General features: G+C 42.6%; 1 protein-coding gene across 1 annotated transcript in view; it reads left to right on the top strand.

Annotated features, from left to right (window-relative positions):
• The first annotated feature begins 695 nt into the window (after positions 1-695).
• Fshr (follicle stimulating hormone receptor) overlaps positions 696-14,481 on the top strand; it is a 158,234-nt gene continuing 144,448 nt past the window's right edge. Inside the window, 1 exon segment of the mRNA NM_001281565.1 lies at positions 696-956. Within this exon segment, the coding sequence (NP_001268494.1) occupies positions 805-956 (152 nt within the window). The 5' untranslated portion in view covers positions 696-804.

The following is a 14,481-nucleotide window of genomic DNA, read 5'->3' as shown; positions in this document are numbered from 1 at the left end:
GATAAATATATTAATGCCAGCTGCCCAAAAAGGAAGGATAGTTTTCAGAGTCTGGAAAGGAAAGACAAGAGAAGCCAAAAAGACTATGTATGGTTTATGAACACCATGCCATTTTCCATAGCCTCATAAGAAGCAGTCTGCCTGCGGTCACAAGGCGAATTGTCTCTGCAGAGAACCCCATATCACAAGTGACTCCTGTCTGCAGAAACCAGTGCTTGCTAACCTACCTCCCCCAAAGTCTACATAATGCTAGTTCAAATTGTTAATCAAGTAAAAAAAAGCATCAATGACTATAGCCCAGATGTGTGGCTCATATCAGATGGATCACAAGAATGCTGTGATGCCAAACACTGAAGGTAGGTCCTGTCTGCCTTTTGTCAGCACCTTCTTAGAGATGTATCATATGGATATCCTTTGAGGACAGGGTCAATTGTGTCACTGAGGAGAGAAGAGTGGTGGCCAATGGGGACCCTTGTACAGTAAAATAATGTTAATTACTTCAAATATGCACTAAGGTTCTTTTTGCTTGCATTCTTGGGTCAAGGAATAAAAACTACAGGTCTTGAAAGATAAGGAAGAAGCTTAAGTTGCCTCAGAACTACTGACACACACTAATTTTACTTGCCTGGAAGTGACCAAAAAAATAATTAAGGAAAAAAAAGAAGAAGAAGCATCGCTTGGTCATGTGACTTTGCCTATTCTCCAGGCAGATCTCTCTTATCCAGCAGTGTGGAGGAGCTTGTGAAATCTGTGGAGGTTTTCGCTGCCTGTGCAGGAAGAAAACAGGTGGATGGATAAATAAGCATGGCCTTGCTCCTGGTCTCCTTACTGGCATTCCTGGGCTCCGGAGCTGGATGTCATCACTGGCTGTGTCATTGCTCTGACAGGGTCTTCCTCTGCCAAGACAGCAAGGTGACGGAGATTCCTCCCGACCTCCCCCGGAACGCCATTGAACTGTGAGTATCACCCACAGCGGGGACAGCTGTGTGACTGCCATTTGTGTATAAACTATTATTATTATTTTCCTGCTAGACTGATATCTGCCGTGTTGAAATATTTCTGTCCTGACCAAAAGCTACAAGAAAACCAACTCCCCCAGCCAGACACTTCTGTCCTGTGGCTTTCCAAGGCTCTTTGGGGAGAGTTTCTGTTGGCATTTGTCAAAGAAGGCCAGTACGGAAACTTGAATTCAGAGGGTAGTTTCGGGACACATTTACTAGGGAACTCCACACACCGTAGATAAGCAGGAAAGTTAAAAAGGAAAGGAACATAGGAAACTTAGGAGATCTTCACCTGGAGGCGGGGACAGCTAGCTGATGCCAGCTGTACACACACTGTAGATCTCCAGGCAAGGGCGCCCAAGTCTGTGGCTTTGAATACAGCAGCAGACAGTTCTGGGGTTTCAGGATTGTTCTTAATCGAGGAAGGGGGAGCTTGCCCAGTATGCAAAGGTGTGAAAAAAAGAGGAAGAATGACTGAAAGGAGAAAGAAAACAGGATAATAAACTCAGCAGGGAAAGGGATGCTAACTCTAGATTTTTAGCTGAAATTTATTTCAATATTAATTCAAATTAGATGTCATTAAAATTTATTTAAATATTAAATCAAAAGGTTAGGACGTAGACATTCCTCCAGAATTGGGCAACAACTGGAATTCATCTCACCCTTTCTCTTCCCATTGCAATTTGGGATCCAGTGGCCACACACTAAAGAAATTTCCAAACTCTCACAGCGTATCGGAAAGGAACCAGAGCATATGAAACTGGGGATCGGGCCCACTCACTCAGCATATCCTCTCCTGGAGCCCCAGTCCTGGGCCATGTCATTGTCCAGGTACTGAGAACCGCAGTGTGACTCGGATGGCAAATAACCTTACTCCAAGCCAGGATTGCGGATCTCAGATTGTCTCTGTAGGATGATGTTTGCAATCTAGCACTATTCGGTGATCTCTTGAGTCTACAGCGGCTGTGCAGAAGCAGTTGCTCAAAGGGAGAAAACATTGCCCAGCTCTGTGTTTTGGCTACACTGCCCACATGAGGCAGCTCTTCTTGATTACACTGAAGGATGTGCTGTGTCCCAGAGAGTCTGATGTGTGAGGTCATTCTAACCCGCAAGGCCAATGCACCCTTAGACTCACAAGTTATCTGCACCTCAGGCCTTAAGTGCTTACTCTCCCTGGCCCTCTACTTCCTACTTCTGAAGTTATTTTAACACTTGTTGGGTGGCTGTGATGGATGGCATAGCTCCTTTCCTCTCCACACTGATTCCCCTCTCTCTGGGTCTCTTCTACTGCCTCCCTGTGACCCTGTGGGCCAAGAAGTACCATCCAAGTTTTGAATCAAATATCCCCTACAGATTTAATTGTTGAGTGGTGTTCTAATACCTTCCAAACTCCTTCCCATGCCTGGCTGTCTTCTGGATGAATTTTTTCCTAAGAAGAGGGACATTTTTTCCCATTTTGCACAGAAAAAGTTAGACAACAAGAAAATAAAAGGGAGGGAAGGAGAGGGGAATAAAGAAGGAAGGAATAAAGGAAAGGATAAAAGAGAGATTGGGGAAAATACATGTGTATGAGGCAAAAGGACCAGCAATCTGGCTTCTTTTTCTTATACTGAAAGACACCCCTGTTCAAGAGCATTTCATAGCTGAGGAGAAGGCATGAGGTGTTGAGATTTTATAGAAAGCAGGAGAAAGTTAAGCAGAACAACGGAAACAAATTTCATACTTGACTCTAGGCAGCCCTAATTATGTGTTTGTGATAGAGGAAGTGCATCAGATTGAAAGGGCAGGACAAACCCTTGCTGACTGTTGCCATTCCCCGCCCCTGTGCCTAAGGAAGGAGCCTGGTTGTTTGGAAGCTCTGGGGACTGTTCTATAAGGCTATAGTCACAACCTGCTAAGCAGGTCAGCAATCTTCTTGACAAAGTGTTCTGAGAAAAAGAAAAAAACTGGGACAATGAGGAGAAAGAGAGAGAGACAGAGAGACAGAGAGAGAGAGAGTACAGAAGAGAAGATAAAACGTCAAGAACCAGCATACTGTGTGAATGAACAATTGCTTTTTTTCTTCCATATAAGGATAGACTTAGAGTAAACCAGAGTTTTGACAAACGAGGTGAAACTGTGGTCTCTGCCTGGTATTTCTCATTCACCCTGAGGTGTCTGAGTTGGGGTAATGAAATCAGGGACAATCATGTCGGGTAAGATTGGGTCGACCAGATGAGCTTCACTGACTACGGCGGGCGGCTTGACCCATCAGCGTGGAAAAGCACCTGTGTTCCTCCACGTGTGTCTTTAGCCTGCCTTCCAGCAGGGCTTGCAACAGTTTCGCGGCACTCTGTGTATGAGCCGTTGTCACCAAAGATTACCACCGCCCCATGATGCGCGCATGCTCGTATGAGCAGCAGAAGAACCCACAAGCGCCGCTGACAAGCGAGGGGATCCCAATTTCCAAATGGCTCCGGCTGTTTGCTTTCTGCCTTGTGTGTAGTGCCTCACTGGAAATTCACAATGGAAGCTCAGGGGTGGCACTGTCGTAGAGGAAAACTGGACAGCTCCGGTCAAAACCTCAAGACTGCTCCTCCGTAACAGAGCTAAGAACCACATTTAAGCCCTCGTTTGCATCTCCTCTGCGTATTGCGGGAAATAAGTGTCTTCCGACCCTTTCTGATCTTCTGGGGGGGGGGGCGATACCAACATGCTGCTGTCAGAGTCTGGACTAGAAGCAGGCTCTGTGGGCCATTCAGTCTCTTTTGCAGCCGACACAGAAAGCAGGTAAATGAATGAAGCTGTTAGTCCTCACAAAATTGGGGGGGGGTACATATGCTGCAATTTAAATTTTATGTCATCTTTACAATGCAAAATCTTTTGATTTTTCCAAATCGGTAAAAAAAAAGGGGGGGAGATATTTATAGTTCATGGTCTATAAAAATGTAATCAGAAAAATGTTACTTTGGTTATACAATAACCGAATTGGTCCAATCTAGGCTGTTTGCCTCCCACTCTTGCTTTAACTGAGAATTTCTTCCCAGTTGAGAGAATAAATTGAACATAAGTGGTCTAAGAATTTGAAGCATGTCACTACAGAGAAAGCACTAAACCAGGTAGCAGTTGGGGCCACACAGAACAGTAGTTCCAGGGTCATCTTTTAACCGATAATTCTGGTAAGTCAGCAATGACAGAATATTAGTGTCTCCACTCTGAGAGACCTGAGTTGAAACATGAGCTGTGCCAAGAACTTCTTATTCTATTGCATTGGGCTCCTGGCTGTATGATAGAAACGACAGTATGTGCCTGACTCACGGAATTGCTAGGGGACTAAATGAGACCGGGCCTGTGATGAACAGCAGCATGTCTCTGGTGTTGTCCTTGTTAACACTGGTGACTTTAGCAAGTGTGAGATAGTAGACAAAACAGGCTTTCATGTACAGGGCTCTGTTGAAGATCAAGTCTGTAGAGAGGGATAACAAGGCTTTTGCTGTGTAACCTTCAGGTTGCTGAGGAGTGATGTCTTTCCGGTGGGTGCAGCATTTAACCTTCGTACACTGAGTGGGAGTGGGAGGAGCCACTTTTTCTGCAGGCTGTCGGTATCTTCCGAGCACTTGGAAAGCAGGTTCCATCTGACCATCATGAAAGCAATCGTGACTTGTGACTTACCCCAGAATCTGTGTCAGCTGGAGGCAGCCATCAAATCTAGAAAAGTCTCCGGCCATCTTTCATTCTTCCTGGAGCTTAAATTCCTGGGGGGGGGGGAATAAGCACTTATTCTGGGTCCAAAATTTTAAATCTAGGAGACACTATGTATACAATAATTTCTTTTCCTTCAGCACAGCGGGGTGACTGTTAAGAGTTAAAGCGGGTTCACTGACATCATTCCTGGCTTAGGGAATGTCCAGTTGGGCTCCTAGTGTAAGCTGCCTGCATTGAACCCTCTCCTCACAGTCTCCCATAACTGCTGGCAGTCTCATTTGACTAGCATTTCCTTCTAATTCTCTCATTACCTTTTAAATTTTTATTCCCTTTCTTGCCTTTCTTGACCTTAAATTCCCTGTGTGGCTGCCTGGCTTAGCTTTTTCTCCACACCCCACAGTCCAGGGTTATTTTTCAGTTAGGAAGAGGTCTTACTGGCTTAGTCTTTGGCAGGGCTTTAGCTCTGAGGGGCATTTCAGGGTTCCATGCAGAGGGATGCCTTTGCCACACCAAGAGTGTGGTCTCTGAGTAAAGTAAAATAGTTCTTGATGTTTTCAAACACAATTATAGTGCCCCCCACCCCAAGAGCACACTTGGGAGTTAAGATCCCTTTTGGGAAGCTGCTCTCTTCAATTGCCAGGACCAGAAAGAATTTCTTCCTGAGTGTGACATTCCTGTTTGTGGTAGCAGAGCCCCCCCCACTACTCACAGAGATGAGGCCTTGGGTGGGTTTTCATTGTGTTGTGCCAAAGAAGTGGCAGTTGAAAGATGTCTGTTCTTACAAACAAGTTGGTCCTAATACAGAGACTGTAACCATGTGAGAAACAGCAACTCATTATTACCTCTTACCATCATGTAAGGTCCAAACTAGTCCTAACATTTTACAGACTCTCTTCCTACTGCTCCTAGCAAGCAAGCATCCTCTTTCCATTGTCGCCATCTTTATTCTTTGATTGAAGGAGTAGCTCTCCAAAGTCTGACTTCCCTATTTCCTACTTACTCCCGTCTGTAAAGCCTTCTTCCTTTCCCAAATCAGCTTGCTCATTGTCATTCCCTTTCTCACAAAAAATTGCCATCGTCACCATGTTATGAAGGCCTAGTTCAAAGCTAATTCAGTAGCTCAATAGCTTCCCTTGCTGATTTACATCTCTTCATCCTCAGGAGGCACATACTCCACTGGCTGTAAGGTTTCCCTCAAACCTTGCTGACTTACATCTCTTCATCCTCGGGAGGAACATACTCCACTGGCTGTAAGGTTTCCCTCAAACTGCATCCCTACCTCTCTGTCCTTTATATTGACTCTTCAATTGCCCTCGGTTTCTTCTTGGCCTCTTGATGTTCACACTATGTAGCATGGTCACACTCAATGTTTGTGTCTGTCATGAAGTCATCTGCTGCTACTCATTCTTCATTTAATAGTTTCTTCATCTGACCCCAGGTGCAACTCATTTCACACTTAATCTTGCTTTGCATTTAATTTTTCATAGGGAATCTTATTTCTTCAACTGAAATGAGAATTTCCCGTGTGCTACTCATTGCGCCAGTTCAATGCAATGTACATTCTGGATCTTCAATTATGTGTTGAACAAATGATTTAATAAATCAGGCAGAATTACATCTGTTTATTTTCTCTGTTCCTCAGTATTGAAGAAAAGATTTCTATAAAAATCATTATTGCTCTCTCCTGCAGTGAACTATGATGGTATTTGATGCTGTTCTTGTTTTCCTTCTTTTTTATGTATTTGTTTTACAATAACACCTGTATATCACTCTGGAATCTGTTAATTTCTTCAGAAAGAGCAAAACAAGTTATCTAAGTTAAAAGTTGAATACGTTGTATACGAGATATGTCATTCAATTCTTTTGACTTACATTAACAGTGTGTGTCTTTCTATACCTATGACTATTGAAAAGATGAAAGAAATTGCCTAAACAAAATCACTTTCAACCAGACAGAAATGTTCTAGGAAAAATATGTTTTGCCAAATAGGACCAGAGCTCAAACCTGAAATGTTATTCCTTACATATACTTTAATTGTATCTTTGTCTTGTTATAAAAAAAAACAAGAACTCATGGCACAGACTGCCCTGGATGCCAGTGCAGACTCACCCAGGACCTTGCCTTGTTTAGATGCTTTTTTGGAGAAAAAAAAGCTGTTCTGTATTCATAATAATACACGAACAATCCCTTCTTCTAACAAAAACCCCTGTACCTTCTTTAGCAAAAATTGTCTATGGCCAGTGTTTGGAATTTAACTGGGCTTCAGGAGAAGTTTGTATTCCCTACAAGGGAATCAAGAGAAAATGACTAAAGGAATAGTTATAGAATACAGCACCTTGAGCAAGTAGAAATTACATTTCAAGGGAAAAAAACTTTTAAACCAGAAGATGAACTCTACCCTGAGAATTGGCTAAGAGCTACAATTTACAGAGAGTCACTGTAAGCGATTGAAGAGTAGGGATTTGATAGCACAGAACTTCTCTTGCTTCATAAGGATAAAAAGCCACTACTTTATCTAGAGGTATTTGCTTCCCTTCCTCAACCAAGTCTTCATGGAAGAAAAGGGACACATCATGCCAGAAGAAGGGAAATTCATTTGACTTTTAATTAATCTTCTCCAAGTCACGTAATTGGTTTATCCAGTCACTACAATTGATTGAACTATATTTTTTATTTTAGCTGTTAGATTTAGAGTCTCCTATTTAGTTTTATTTAGACTAGATTCTAGCTCGTATATCCCCACAAGGTCAACTAGGGAAGAGAACAATTATTTTTAATTGCCTAGGATCTGATTATAATGAGATTTGGATGTTTGTTCCTGATCTGACCTCTCCCTGAAATATCTGAAAGCAAGTTTTCTGTCTCTGACCTGGACACACTACTCCCTTGTGTTTTAGTATGGAATATGCCACTGATCTGCAACTCTTTAAGGGATACATATGCATGCACGTATGCATGCATGGGCACACGCATGCATGCACACACACACATACACTCAGACACACACTCAGACACACACACATACTCAGACACACACACACTCACAATCTCACACTCACACACACACACACAATTCTTTTTAAAGAAAGCAACTAAGCCTTGCCCATGGAACTTGACTTGAACTATATTTTTAGTATGAGGAGTGGTTTGAGTTCACTTTGAGTTCACTCTCTCTCATCTGCTCTCTAAAACCTCTTTCATCCGACATCAACATAAAGCCCTCACAATGAGTCCCGTTTCAGTGGTTGAGAGAAAAGTACAACATCTCCATAAATGGCACACTTGATGAAAACCTACACAAAATAGAGACCCCATAGGCTCGATTTCACACCAATGAAATAAAAGGACCAACTGAGTGAGGACACCTTGGAAAGAGTTCCTAAGTAGATCTCTGGAAGACTGACATAGATTGACTGCTTTTCCTTCAGATCTGAAATGCTTGCATTTTACAGATCCCATCCAGGCACCAAACTTGCCCAAACCGATGGGATTTTCTTAGGCCTCAGATTCCAAAAACTGAGTTAATAATGCTAGTTGTTGGATTCAGTAGGGGAGGATTTCCTTGGACTTCATAGACAGTTTTGTTCTGTGAAAAGCAGTGTGGGGAAGACCAACACAGACATCTAGGCTACAGGCTGACAGGGATTCTGAACAAGAATTTGCTAAGAATCTCAGTTCTGACACTGGTTTTGTGCCTTGTTAGACAAAGGCTGAACCTTGCTGAGCAGGACATTCCTCCAATGCCCTCTTGGAGTAAGACAGCTTAGGAAAGAGAGACCGCTGCTACAGAAGGATTAAGTCTGGAGTTCCAGACTGTCGGGAGTGGCTCCCACGATTCTGTCACCTCTGTGGAAGTCTGTGAGATTTGACTCCCAAAGACAGGATCACATCCCTGCAAGGCAGTGCTCTCTCTTGCCTTATACTTAGACAGCCTTACATTATCTGAGCCTTCTGACCCCTCCTCTCTTGAATCCTTGTACTCAGCTCTTGGCCTGACTTATTTACCCTCTGTGGTTCAACTCTCAGATTCAGGACAAAAAACTAGACATATTATGGTATCAAGTCAACACTCCGGTGCCTTCTCTCATCTTTTCTGACCTCAGCCCTGTTATGTTCACACAGTTTTCCCTTCCCTAGGCCCCAGATATATCTTCTATTTCCCTACCCAAACACAATTATTTTCTCTCAACTAAATATACTCTTCTACTTCAATAGTATTCGATTCTGAGACCACAGGAAACTGACCCATTTTTTCACATGTTCTTTAACAGCAAATATTTGTGGGTTATCTGTGTAGGAGACACTTGCCACTTGGGAAAACAATCAGGAGAAGCAGTGATCCTTCCCCTACAGAGTTAAAAAAAGGAGTAACAACAGTAACAGTTTTCTTCATTCTTACCCACAACCATCAAAATCATCCTCAGAGTGATCATTGTAGAAACCACTAACTTGATGATTTATTGAATGATACTCCAGGTAGTTTGAAATGACACATCATGAGAACTAGAAGGAATGGATGCCAGGGAAACTCAGTGGAACAGGGATGTTGTCAGCACAGAAAGAGAGCCAAGTAAGAGGGACACCAGCCTGTCTGTCTACATCTTTCTTGCTGACGACCCCAAGTCTGATTTCTGGGGCTATCTAGGACCACTTCTCAAATGCCCATTGTTTAAAGGGCTGGAAGGTGTTTACCGTGTTTTATAAAGAGAACGCAGGCCAGAAATAAAATATAATAACAAATCGACACTGGCAAACTAATGACCGGGCTTAACTGGCATGTGTTCCTATAATTACATTTGACTTGAAGGTTTTGAATTAGGAAGATCACAGGATTGAACACATCTGAGCTTGGATGAGAGGGACTAACACAAAACTTGGGAAGAGCAGGAAGGTGAGAAGAGGGGGCTGTTGCATTTCTTTTTTCCAAATTCATACTCTTCTCCAAAGGTACTGTGTTCCTAAATGCTGTTTTGTATCTGATGAGTAAAAGTCTGCCTTTCGGTGGGCTATGTATGCCAGATCCAGTCTGCTACCACCACCACCACCACCATCACCACCACCACCACCAACAACAACAACGCCATCACCACCACCACCACCAAAACCACCACCACCACCACCACCACCACACACAACCACCACAGTATATGGATGCATGCTCTTCAGAGCTGATAATGGCACTGAACTTACCTAACAAAGTCCCTGGGCCTCCAAAACCGATACACCTTCAAAATATAAAAGGGGCACTGGCCGAGGGTCACTGAGGACCCTGAATGATAAGGAACTTCTCTCTTTCTTGTCAGTTTTAAACTACTTTGCATGGCTGGATTAGCTTTAGACTAGAAAAGGAAATTAAATGCAAAACAAACCAATCATTTTCCATCTACAGGTCACAGCATGAGCTCTATCCATAACCAAATCTAAGCCATTGCCACTCCCATATAACTGATAATATTGTTTTTTTGACCAGGGGAGGAAAAAGAACCTTTCTGGGTAAGTAGTGAGGCATTTTTCTAAGTCTATACACTGGGAAAGGGGAAAATCATGCAACAAGAAACACTGGTTTAAGTTAGAAAACTGACAGACAGACAGACACACACACACACACACACACACACACACAATGCACGAGTGTTGTGATGAAGAGCTAAGGGGTCATCTGGAATCCTGCCTGCAGTAGCCACTCTGCTTATCATGCCCCTGGGCATGAGAAGTGGTGAAGCTCCTTCAAGAAGAACACACAGTCTTAGGAGGCATCTCATTCCCCCAAACAAATACTAGAGATGAGTGGGAGAAGAGCAAACAGTTCTGATAGCCAGATAGGAAACCTACAGAGCAGCTCTTGGGAGCAGCATTCTTGGGGAAGACTCTGGAGAGAGAACAACAACAATGGTGGAAACTGTAATAATCTCTGCAGAAGGCCCAGATGGGTCATTAAGATGAGAGAGCATCACATCTTGGGTCTAGACTCGGCAGGTCAGGTTCCTGGGAGAAAGTGTTTCGGATACCTGCAGCAGAGTAAAACCCTTACTGTCAGCATTCTGAAGAATGAGTAAGGGCATTGGGAGGGTAACTTGACATCTGCATTCAAAACTGGTACCTAGTACCCATGAATCCACAAACTCTATGTATGTTTTCAGCACCTGCACTGCTGGCATGTACCCATAATCCCAGCTACACCTAAGGCTGAGACACAATTGCCACTCTGGATATCGTAGAGAGATTCAGTCTCAATTTCTTTTTTCTTAATCTAAACAATTGAGTTATACAGATCAATGGTAGAGTACTTTCCTAATATTTGGGAAACCGGTTCAGTCCTTACTAAGTACACACACATACACATATATAATGATACATGAATAAACAAATCTTTGATATTTTGCTAATGTGGATAACAGCTCTTGTCTAACCACTTTGAATGGTATATTCAGCTGCCTTTTCCCCCTACAGACAGATGCCCTACGCCCACCCTGAGTCCAAACTATTGCTTCTCAGCCCTTTTCTTTTCTTTCCTCTTTATCAAGAATGCTTTTCCTGCTCCTCTTGATGATTTCATACCTTCTCACTCTACCAGAATGCTACCCCCAAAGCAGTAGTTCCCAACCTTCCTAATGCAGAGACCCTTTAACACAGTTTGTCATGTCATAGTGAGCCCCAACCATGAAATTATTTCATTGCTACTTCATAAATGTAATTTGGCTACTGTTATGGATCATAATGTAAATATCTGATATGCAGGACATCTGATATGTGACCCCATGAAAGGCCCACAGGTTGGGGACCTCTGCCCTAAAGGGTCTTTCCTAACCATTCACCACAGTTGTATCCCACATGGCTCTAACCTATGATCCTCACCATCTTTTCATAAACTTACTGTAGCTTGAATGTTTCTTTTTTTCCCCTGCCCCTAGAAACTAGAACTGAAGTCGCATGATGGCAAGGCTTGCAGCCATCCTTAATAGTCCCTGGTGTCGAAAACAAGTTTAATATGGTCATGAATTGAATGAATAAGCCAAAGGCTCAGCCAGGCGATGGTGGCACACGCCTTTAATCCCAGCACTCAAGAGGCAGAGACAGGTGGATCTCTGTGAGTTCGAGGCCATCCTGGTCTACAAGAGCAAGTTCCAAAGCCTCCAAAGCCACAGAGAAAGCCTGTCTCGAAAAACAAACAAACAAAAAAGGTTCCTTGAAGCAAAGAACCAAACAAGACCAAATGTAGCCAGTACCTGCTAAGTCCCAGTGAGTGGCTAAGCTGCCCTCTAACCGTGTCTTGCATCATGTTGTCACCCTGCCCTGTTTGGAAGAGAGAAGCATGAAATCAAACAACGAGCCCAAAGATGTCTCACTTCTTGGTGTCACAACCCACACTGGCATCACAGACACAGCAGATTTTAAACTACCTTTGTACTAAGCATGAAAGAAGGACAAAAGACCTTCCTTACTCCTGAACTCAAAACAGAAAAGTCTGAATCTTTATTTGAAGACTTACACATGTTCAAGGCTAGAGTTACTTGTATTCAAAATACACACTCGTCCTGTTCCCAGCATTCTGTAATCTCTCTGAGTGTTTCCACTGGCCACTTCTACTGCATCTCCTACTATACCAATCTGTAGTAAGATATGCATCCCCCTCCCACCCGCACCTGTAGAACTGACCACGCCAATTTGGGTGTGGGCACAGGCGCAGACATGACTGAGGGTAGGGCTAGGTCTGGGGTCCTGACCCCAGCTCATTCTTTCTGTCAAGTGACAGAGAGAAGCCTGGGTGGATCTTTGGAGCAGGAACTTGCAGCGGTTATCTGTTTCTTGTGTAAGGCCTTCTCCCCAAATAAAATTATATTAACCTATATTGAGTTCCATGAATCTTGATCCATGCATCCATACCCATCCATGATAGGTACTCAATAACTACCCAGTAAAGAGAAGGGAAGACAATTGGAGAATTACGCAGTGGGGTCATGAATGAATAGAATGAGAAATGAAATGTAAATGTTGTAGACATTTCCAGAAGTCAATTGCAAAACTAATCAGCACTAGTTCAATGTTAAAGAACTATTTGAGCATATCTGTGAAAGATGCAGTTGGCAACTTTCCTTTGGCTGTTACACCTTTCCTATGAATGCAGATCTCAGAAGAATGAACTGCTGGCAGATGGAGTAGATGGTTTTCTTCAGGCATGGAGACCTGCTGGAAGTGAACATTACATAAAGAAAGGAGAGGGATTGGACAAGACTTGGGATCACTGGAGCTGTTCTCTAAATGATCCTCATACAATTAAGTGAAACATAACCCTCCTGCATTTAGGGGAAAATTACACTGATCTACATGATATCACTATCTCCTTTCTAAGACTTCTAGATTTGGGAACTGCACCTCTAAGTTTTCATTTGGGCTGTGATTTAAGGCCTAGACCAGTAAGCTCACCAATAACCATGTCATCACAATTTGAGAGGCATCAAGTTTAGTGACCCCAAAAAGATCATCTCCATGACTTGTCATAGTATCATCTTTAATCAGTTCTTGAACTTTAAAGATTTCCAAAGTTTCTAAGACTCTGTAATTGAAATATTAAACTATAAAATCATCCTAAATGTGTGTGCATTCTTACACACACACACACACACACACACACACACACACACAAACACACTCAAATATTTGAGTGCACAGGAATGGAGACCAGAAATCAACTTCAGGTGTCATTCTTTAGGTTCTGTACACCTTGTGTTTTGTTTTGTTTGTTTGTTTGTTTGTTTTTACAGTCTCATTGGTTTGGTGCTTGATTTGTCTAGGATAGCTAGCAAAAAATTCCCAGGGATCCACCTATGTCTGCCTTCCCTACACTCAGATTCCAAACATAGGCCATGAGGCCTGCCTTGTTCTAAAAATGAAACTCAGGTCATCATACTTATGCAGCAAACATTTTATCAGCTAAGCTATCTCCCCGGCTTAAAAATACAAAACTTGTAAAGCTTTCTATTTAGCACCAGCTGGCTTCCCTGATATTTGCTACATATCCCAGGCTGGCCTCTAACTTGTGGCAATCCATCTGCCCCAACCTTCCAAATGCTGGGATTGCAGTCATGTATGATCATAACATGCTAAAGTCCAACTGTTTATCATTTTTCGAAGTGTGCTTCTCATAACCCTAGTTCCAGAAGACTTTCTATAGGAAGTAAATTTGTTGAAATTTTTCTAAAATCAGGTTGGTTTTGAAAATGCTGTGTGGTATGCCTCCAATTCTAGACATTCACATGCACATAATAAACCAGGAACTCTCAAAGGAAGTCCAACTCAAATAACTCTTAAGTGGTTCATAGAACACACTTCAAGGATCTGTGACAATGATGTAGTTAACCAAGAATATGCTTGGCCAAATGAGCTCCCATATGTCCTCAGAGGAACTGAAGGTTGACAAAGGTAGTATGTAGGTGGTGATGTAAATTGACAGCAGCCACTATGGAAATCAGTATGGAGGTTTCTCAAAAAACTAAAAGTAGAACTACCACATGACCCATCTATACCATCTGGGTATACCAAAGAGCTCAAACTTCTACTACAAAGATCCTCACTATTCACAATAGCAAAGATGGGGCATCTGACCAGATGTCCATCTGCATATGAATGACGAACGAAACATTGGTACATCCACACAATGGAATTTTATCCATTCATAAAGAAAAACATCATTATGTGCTGGTAAATGGATGGAACTGGAAATCATACAGTTAAGCAAAATAAGATACTCGGGAATAAATACAAGATTTTAATGTTATGTGCATATCCTAGACTTCA

This window comes from Mesocricetus auratus, unplaced genomic scaffold (genome assembly GCF_017639785.1).
Source record: "Mesocricetus auratus isolate SY011 unplaced genomic scaffold, BCM_Maur_2.0 Super-Scaffold_100676, whole genome shotgun sequence".
Taxonomy (NCBI): Eukaryota; Metazoa; Chordata; class Mammalia; order Rodentia; family Cricetidae; genus Mesocricetus; species Mesocricetus auratus.
Note: the sequence above shows the minus strand (reverse complement) of the source record. Positions and strands in the feature narration are given on the sequence as shown.